The sequence below is a fragment of the Monodon monoceros genome, unplaced genomic scaffold, assembly GCF_005190385.1.
Source record: "Monodon monoceros isolate NGI ecotype Baffin Bay Population unplaced genomic scaffold, NGI_Narwhal_1 Super_Scaffold_10, whole genome shotgun sequence".
Classification (NCBI taxonomy): domain Eukaryota; kingdom Metazoa; phylum Chordata; class Mammalia; order Artiodactyla; family Monodontidae; genus Monodon; species Monodon monoceros.
In genome coordinates, this window is record NW_021703766.1 from 4,098,293 (window position 1) to 4,107,511 (window position 9,219).

General features: G+C 47.0%; 1 protein-coding gene across 1 annotated transcript in view; it reads right to left on the bottom strand.

Moving 5' to 3' along the window:
• USP10 (ubiquitin specific peptidase 10) overlaps window positions 1-9,219 on the bottom strand; it is a 67,706-nt gene that overhangs the window by 10,010 nt on the left and 48,477 nt on the right. Inside the window, exons 5-10 of the mRNA XM_029238482.1 lie at window positions 6,733-6,824; window positions 6,125-6,234; window positions 5,658-5,713; window positions 5,321-5,424; window positions 2,920-3,019; window positions 1,963-2,140 (exon numbers count right to left, since the gene is read on the bottom strand). Of these exons, the coding sequence (XP_029094315.1) occupies window positions 1,963-2,140; window positions 2,920-3,019; window positions 5,321-5,424; window positions 5,658-5,713; window positions 6,125-6,234; window positions 6,733-6,824 (640 nt within the window). The remainder of the gene's footprint in view (window positions 1-1,962; window positions 2,141-2,919; window positions 3,020-5,320; window positions 5,425-5,657; window positions 5,714-6,124; window positions 6,235-6,732; window positions 6,825-9,219) is intronic.

The window sequence follows — 9,219 nt, forward strand, 5'->3', positions numbered from 1 at the left end:
AAAAAAAAAAAAAAAAAAAAAATAAGAGCGTGAATTTTAGGAGAAAACCTTTCCGTTGGTCTGAATAAAGAATAATGCTTGGGAGTTCCCTGGTGGTCCAGTGATTAGGATTCCGTGCTTCCACTGCTAGGGGCCTGGGTTCGATCCCTGGTCGGGGAACTAAGATCCCGCAGGCCACACACCATTAAGAATCATGCTTAACGGTGCCTACTACACACACAAAAGCAGCTCCTAAGTTACAAGGAGTAGTTCTGTATCTTTGCTTTATAGTTTAAAAAAAAAAAAATCAACACCCAATTTCAATACAAAGAGCCTACAGAGGCTGAGGCTACAGGGCCATGAAGAGTCATCTGGGGCAAGCTAGAAATTTCTCCAAAGTGGATTCTGGTTTTTCCCACTGCTTATTCTCAAACACATCTGGGATCTTTGTGGCCTTGCAATCCGGTTGCTGTGCCATCCCACAAACACAGAGCCCTCGACACAGCCACTGGGCCGTGCCCTCGTTTCTCCCCCACCCTCAGTGAGCACCCCGAGGGGGACAACATCAGGCTGCTCGGCTAACAAAGAGTTAAGGGCGCAGACAGCCTCCTCTCACTGCTGGTCACCAAACTGGAGCCCCGCTTTCCTCTCCCAAAAGGGCCCTTCCCGAGGATCTGCATCTGGCGAAAACAAGCTGCAGCCATAGTGGTGGGGCTGGGTGTCGGGAGGCTGACACGAGACTCCACAACAGAAAGGGGCCTGCAAAGTCTAGCTCACAGCAAGGGCATAGAAATGACGTGTTCAGTGTCGTGTGACCAGCTTGGGAGGGGGTCGGGCACATGTCTGAGGATCTCATTAGCCTGTTGCAAGGTGCTCAACCTAAACTGTTTTAGAGCAGAGAGACTGAACTGACTTTCGATGCCTTGAAAAGGGTGTTACTTCTTGTTCTGGGATGACGAAAGGCTAAGAGGCTCACTAAAAAAACCAAAAACACACTCCTGTAGGTGAAGCTGTAAGGTCTTCAGAAGGAAATCATGCTATAATGCGGTCCTTTCAGACTCTGGATGAGTAAGGAGGTCCTCGGAGTCAGTGCAAGTTCTACCGAATTCCACATAATGGTGGTACTGAACAGCTCTAACGTAAATAAGTAAAAACCTTCTAGGGCTTCCCTGGTGGCGCAGTGGTTGAGAATCTGCCTGCTAATGCAGGGGACACGGGTTCGAGCCCTGGTCTGGGAAGATCCCACATTGCCGCGGAGCAACTAGGCCCGTGAGCCACAACTACTGAGCCTGCGCGTCTGGAGCCTGTGCTCCGCAACAAGAGAGGCCGCGACAGTGAGAGGCCCGCGCACCACAATGAAGAGTGGACCCCGCTTCCCACAACTAGAGAAAGCCCTCGCACAGAAACAAAGACCCAACACAGCCAAAATTAAATAAACAAATGTGGGTTAAAAAAACTTTCTAGGACTCCATGAATGAGCAAAGGGCAGCTAGTTTGAGGGAACTGGGGCAGGGGAGGTGCCCAGGTACTCCAGAAGGCCACATGTCCTCCTCTGTGTAAAAGCATCTCCCTCTGCACTCTCTAAGCTTCCGAGCTCACCTGGCTCCCGTGCCTACAATTCCTCCAATCAGATACATGAATTTCTTCTCTTAACAAAACATGTATTTCCATTAACTTGTCTTTCTCTTCCTACCCGGCTGTGAGCAGCTGGACGGAGGGAATGTCAGTGTCACTGAGGGGTGGGGAGCCCCTGGCAGACAGGCGGGGGCAGCGCCCTCTGCAGGAAGCCGCCGTGGGTCGTGTGAGAGCCGTGGGGCCGGCAGGACGAGCGTCAGCAAGTCCAAGAACAGAGCGGGCACAGGGAGCAAAGGCAAACCACCCAGTCCCAAATTTCTTAGGACAAATCTTACACCTCCCCCCTCCAGCAAAATGGCAAAACCCTGAAAAAGGCAAATGCTAAATTATTCCAGAAAAGCTTAAAACCTGATGTGGCCACCAAAAATGCCAGTGATGGGGGTCTGAACAAAATCCGCCTGGCGAGTGACCGAAGTCTTGTTTCGGGGGCCCACTTGCTCCCATTCGTCCTCACTTCCTTCGCCTGCTTCTTCTTGCTCGTCTTCGTTCACTGAGTGGCTTCTGGGTCCATTGGAAACAGTAAGTTCTGAAAAGCAGACTCTGCTTAGGCTACTATTTGCACAAAGAGCAAAAATAAAAGTTCTACATAAACCACCTACACAGATTTGTCCACTGGAGCTTTAAAGTGAGATCAGGGTGTATTCTACACTGAGGACAAAAGCAATGTGTGCGACGCTATAGCATCTCCCTGCTGGTGTGACCGGCGACAGAAGATGCCGTGGGACACCTGGAGGAGAACTCAGGTGGGACGGGGAAGCCGACTACTGTGTAACTGCAGTCGGACTCCATCATTTGCGAAGGAACTCGGGTCACGAGGGAGAGCCACCCCTATCTCAGGAGACCCATGCTTTACCATTTGGGGTGAACTAAACTGCCATCTGCAACTTGATTTTTGAATCCCTTGGGGAAAAATGTCATGGGGGGCTGGGGAAGTAGAAAGAGAGATCAATAAGGACGACACGGGAGCAACTGTGGAATCCAGTGGTTATGCAGGTAACTGACTATTCTTTCAGTTTTTCTCTCTGTGTAATCATTTTCCTAATTACAAACTGAAGGGGGAAAAGCAGAGCTTCTGGAAATACATTTATGCATTTGAAATATACAAACACAACATTCTCAATGGTACACAATAAGCAATGTAAAAGTAACTAGTTATCTTAATGAGTAAATAAGTGATTTTTGAAGGGCGAATGACTGTTGGGGGGAAAGGCAGCTTACTATATGAGCATATATATAGCATTTGTTTAAGAATAATTCTTAAGAAAATGTTCTACCCAATTCTGTAGCAAGCACACCATAACCTACTTTCATTATTTGGTGAGAGAAGTTTCTTCAGGTTCAGCATTTCCTCGTGAAGTCCATTTAGAATGAAGCCTAAGTACTCCTCAGCATCTTCTTGTCGACCCTGAGAAGGTCAAACAGGGTCACGTTAATCTTAACTAATTACTCTGCAACCCTGCACGGAATGTGTTACCTGCATATACAAACTATGCCTTCTCTTAAATTTTCAGTAAGACTTAACATAAAGTGTTTCCCAAAAATCACATGAATTTTTCTTTGGACAGTTAAGATGTGTGAAGTGGGGAAGATTGGGTGTGTGAGCGGGGGAGGATTAAATATCTCTAAGCAATAGAACAGGGATTTCTTTTTAATTTTGCTTTTCTGTATTTTCGAAATTTTCTACAATAAGTATACGTTACCTTTATAATAAAAAAGTTATTTTATAAGTTGCTTTTTTGTTTAAATGAAATAGAATGCACAACCCCGGGGGTTACCATTCACACTGCAAGTTGTAAAATTAGCAGCCCTGTATGTCTCCTTTTATTTTCGATGATGGGCAATCATAGGAGAAAGGACCCAAATTATACGTGAAAAACTCTATGGATTTAAAGACTTAGCGCTGCCTGCTTTACAAACACACATCAGCACAACCATTCGCAGATGAATCACACAATATGGTCACACATTCGTTGTATAACCTTACATTGGTTTCATCTGATTATATAACTTATCATGATTGGTTCATATTTCATTCTTTGGAGCATAACGGCGTGAGTGTTCCAAGGATCTGCAAATTCTTCTGCTTGCGGTCTCTGAGTAGATCTGTTTGCTCCAATGGAACTATAGCTGTGGACGGGGCTGTCTGGTGTGAGTGTGTCTGTGGGAAAGGGCATAGGCTGGCACAACCCAAGACGCAGAAAAGAGTTAACAGTGCTGGGAAGGGCCTGCTTGCTGGGTTGGTCCTTGGCCGGCATCTGGGAACTTGGATTTCAGGAGGGCTCCCACCATTCCAAGAACTGAAAAGGGAGCGTGCCAAATTGTGCCAACAGTGTGGTTTGTGCTGAGCACTGGCTTTCCCCCCAGGAGTCTGGACTGGAGTCTGTGCGAGGCAGAGGGTAGGGTGCCCATGTGACCAGCCCCTAGCAAAACCCTAGGACACTGAGCTGCTGAGGAGCTTCCCTGGTGGACCACAAGCCACACAGCTGCCACAGTCTGATGTGGGAGGAACTGAGTGCGTCCTGTGTGACTACACCCGGAGAGGAGTCTCGAGGTTTCCTGCAGACGCTGCCCGAGTCTTCACTCTGTGCTGATTTTGCTTTGTGTCCTTGGGCTGTACTGAATCCGAACTGAGGGTAACAGCTCCTGAGTCCCGTGAGACCGTCTAGCGAATCCTCAACCCTGAGGGTGGTCCTGCAGACCCCAACCAGCCACAAGTAATGTAACTTCGAAAGCTGCAGGATCTCAGCGCTGCTCAGCCACAAGAAGCATCCTGAGCTTTACCTCTGCTCCCCCTGAGCTGGGGGCCCGCCCCTGGCTTAGCACTTCAAGTACTAACTCCCCTACTGGACGAGGCGCTCTTGAAGCAGAGGGCACCGTTTACTCCATGCCCGCCTTCCTAACACTAGCAACACCCCCAAATCCTGAGCTTAACAGCAAAGGCTACGCCATGGGCACATGAAGAGCCCCTGGTGGTACGCTGCTGCAGTGCCCTGAGTATTCCCTCTTCTTCGAAACAAAGGGGCTGCAAACAATACTACTTTAGTCAGTTTTAACACAATTTTCTTGAATATTTCCTAAAGAATTCCCCTTTTCTAGCATCATTTCAATTGCTTGTACTGACTCATCACGAACTCTGCCGGGGAGAAAGAAACGCTCCGGTTAACTGTGCAAAGGCTGCCCCTGATTTACCCTGAACGCCATCAGGGCCCTTTACAAGACCTCCGTGGCCCTTGACCCCATGCCTTCAGCAGCAAAGTGTATGATTAAAAATGACGGCCCCGAGGGAGCGTGGAGAAGATGCAGCACTCCTGAATGCCCCCGTCCCTGCTGCAGGGCAGTCCGTGTGGAAGTGAAGGAGCTAACTCCGCTGCCAGGCTCTGCCACTTCTTAGCTGTGACCTTGGACAGTGACTTCCCTTTTCTCAAATGGAACAAGCAGACATTAATCACACTTTATTCACAGGGTTAAGTAAGTTAACGGATGGAACGAACTTACAGCAGTGGTTGGTCACAGTAAATGACACGAGTTGTCTCTGATTACCATCATTATCATCCCATACTCTAATTCATCCTAGCAACTGACTCCAGAGCAAGCCTAGATCCACTGAACACCCACTTAATCGCCGCAGTGCAAGCAGAGGGCAAGCACTGAATACGCAACAGGTAAGGCACAAGCGTCACGCTGGCTACGCAGCGGCAGCCCCAACCTTTTCGGACAGGCTCGACTTGATAACTGTCAGCAGTCTATAAATGTACGTGGGCTCAAAGGCAGCTCCCGGGCGGACGTCCCTCACGGCTTTATCCCCAGGAGCTGCAACGGAAACAGGACACAGACCTTTACAACTGAAGAAGTCTTAACATGACAAAAGGCATAATCATCAAAACTTCCCCCCAACACCCGCCCAACGCTGAGAATAGTATAGGTGTAGCAGCCTGCATGTAAAGAGACATTTTCTTTCCAGCAAGCCTGAATTCCTCAAACTCAGTCACCTGACTTCACACCTCCCAAAATGTAATGGCATCGGAACCCTCGCTTTTACTCACCTTGTCTGGGCTTTGGAGGTACTGGCATATTAGTAAACTCATTCATTAGCCGAACACTAGACATGGGGGGAAAAAATGTTTAGTACTTGTTTTTTAAAAGACATACTATTACTAAAAAGCCTTGATGGCTAAGTAGAATGTTATCTAGTATGAAAACAGCAAACTTTAGATAACCAATGCTGTAATAGCTACTGAGCTCGTAAATCTTTTCTACATAAGTTTTTGGTATATTTCAAGTGATATAATTTGGTAAACACTGAAATTTATTCAACTGAATCTAAAGGACACAGCTAAACCATGTTCCAATTCCATTTCTGGTTAACTTCCATAGAAAATCATGAACAGCACATTAAAAAAAAAATAGAATTACAGGATTCATTTGCAGGAGATCAAGAACTTTGCCGTTTGAATCTAATTATCAGAGGGGGAAAGCCCACCCCTCGCCACATTTTCAGCAGCTTACTTACAAGCTATCTATCATGGGTGTGGACGTACAAGGCCTTTGCACTTTTGAATACAGAGGAATGAACTTCATCAGGTGATACATCGGAGGGCAAGCAACCAGTGCCTGCAGTGTCTAAATGATGGCAGTAAGGAAGCGTAAAGGAAATAAAACCGATGCTCCAAACTGTGGAAAGGCATGTATAACACAAGAGCATATAAAACTAAGCAAGCCAAGGACACTGAACGACTTAGGTATGTAAACACAAAGGGAATAAACCGAATAATCCTGGGGATAACTGCCCTGTGATATCCAAGTCGTTTATAAATAAGAACGGGATTCAACCAAGATAATCAAATCGATTAACACAGGATTTCCAGTTTAAGTGGTCACTCTGCCCTGTTATTCAGGACCATTTTAATGAGAAACTTGCCTGATTCTGTCTGTCACAGGTCAACAAATCATCTCTCTCTTTTTGGTCACGAATAGCCCAGTTAATAAGCAGTAAGAAACCGAGGTTTTGGATTCAAAATGTGGGGTAGACAGCCCAGAGAAGCGGAACTAAGTCAAATGTGCCCAAGGAAGAGGAAGCTGCAGAAAGCCAGCCTTGGGGACAGCCTCTGAGAAGGATACAGCATTAATGTAGCACCAGTTTCCTTTATTGATCAGCCCGCGGGGTTGCAATGACACTGGTTTATGAATCAGGGTTACGTTCTCCAGTAACTCTGAAAGAGGGAAGCACAGTGAAGACGTTAACGGCATCTCGTGAACAACTCTCACGCTCTGCCCTGGGAGGGGGACCCTCTCCAACAGAGCACACGTCACACCCAAAGCGAAGGCGGGCTGTTACAGCTTCGTTCCGTTCAACATCACATAATTATTTAATGATTAAAATTTTCAAAACTATTTCCCCCCAAACACTGATGACATTTATTTATCTTCCTGTGATAATATCACTAGGGAGCACAAGGACTGTCTTAATAAGAAACAGAAAGGGCTTAAAAAACGATGTAACCGTATTCGGGAACAGACTTAAAAGATACAGTCTCTTTTAACACTGACAGCCGGCAGGCCTCCTTAATCAGACACCATCCAGAAAGGTGTTTCCGTGCAGGACCCGTCTCGTTCACGTCTGGATGCCCAGCACCTCACAGTGGGTGTTCGGTGACTGTTCAGCAAGTGATGATCCCTCTTTTGGGGACAATTATCTCCTACTAACAACTGTATTTCCTTCAGAAGTCCCACTCGGAATACTAAAATCCCTTATTCCATTTAGAAATAAGCTTCGTTATCCTCAGATTCACCTTTTGACATCACTCTTCCCCATAGTCTTAAAATAGCTGTAAATGCCATCTTTACAAAAGGATGCTTTAAATATTGGTAAGGAACTGGCCCTTTTTCTTTTTAGAAATGTTATAACAAGGTCTCCCCACATCCCTTACGAATCCTCTAACAGTGACAGCCACAATGTTTGGCTACCTTCTACTCTTGGCAAGTGCGTTACAACTTACAACGTTAACTCGCTGCGTTTAATCCTCAGGGATCCCAGAGTACCACCAACCATCCCGCTTTCACCAAAAGGAAACAGAGGCTCAAGGTTAACTCGCCTGCCTGTGACCTCACAGGAGCCAGGCAGCACAGTCGGTACCCAAATCCATGACTTGCGGCCACACGACACAGCCCCACCCGTAACTTTTAGACTGTGCACTAGGGAGCACGCATTTGATATCAGCACCTACCACCCAAAGCATCACTCAAACAAAAGAAGCCTTTTTTTCCTAGAAACACAGTTGCACTGGCAGATGCCAGACTTAAGAATTAAATGAAGAAATTAATTTGCAAGATTCTAATGTCAACACACACACTCCCTCCCTCTCTCCTGTGAGGGTAAATGCCCTCTCGCCTCTAACTGAGGAAGCACAGAGAATAATTTCCCCATTTATTAAAAAGTGAAACATAAGCGACCCAAGAGAACCCATGGAATCTGCTCAGTTAGACTAAGCTTGCCAAGGTCCTCTTGTCTCTCTCACTACGGGGCACAGCGCTGGGCCTTCACGGAGAAACAGATCAGATACAGAACTGAACCACACGCCCACGTGACTGACACCCAGCACAGACACCGCTAGGAGCTCCATCTGTATTATTCATAATCGACCTAACAACCCTGTCAAAGAGACACCGTTATCATCCTCATTTCACAGGTGACAAAACTTAGGTCCAGAGGGGTTAGGGAACTGGTACAGGGTGCATGACTGAGCTGACATACGAGTCTGGGTCCCAGAAGCCGGGCTCTTTGCTCTCAGGAGACAATGGACTCTGCTTTAAGATCCTTTACTCTAAGGTTTCTGATACTAACTTTTCCCCACAAGCCGAAGATCTTCTTCTCCCCGGGGATTTTCACATCCGTCTTTGAGCCATTTTATCACGACAGCCCATAATTTCCAATGTGTGTCACAGAATGGCAATTACTTCGTACAGTTACTCTGCCAAACACCTGTGCATTTTCAAACAAGCATCAGTCCGCAATCAACGCTCCATCAAGACACCTGTGAATCTTTGCCATAGTACTTTTATATCTAAAAACAATATTAAGCTTTCACATAACCACACAACTCAAAACCAACTGCCTTCCTAACACAAGGACCTCTGATAAATGACATGCTGCAGCTGGCTAAGCTTTGCCTGGGCACCAGGACCTGCAGGTGCAGAGATGACTGAGCCGTGGCCCTGCTGTAGCAGGGCCTGCAGACCAGTGAAGAAGGGACCACACAGTGCAGGCTAAGCTGGGTGGAGGCAGTGGCCGGGATGCCCCGCCCCATCCAAGAACTGGAGAAACCTGAGGTGGCCAGGGGCCTGTGACAGCAAATGGTACCAGGAGAACGTCTCCAGCTTGGGGTGATGGTGCCTTCCACCCAGAGGAGAGATGCGGCAGGACAAGCGGGTTCTTTCCTGCTTTGGGCAGGGATGAAATAAGGAGTTCAGTTTTAAGAGTTTTAGAGGCTCAGATAAAAAGGTACGCGGAAGACACCAGTAAACAGTACACTGACACTCACAGACCAGCTGCAACATATCTACACACACACACACACACACACACACACACACACACACACACACACA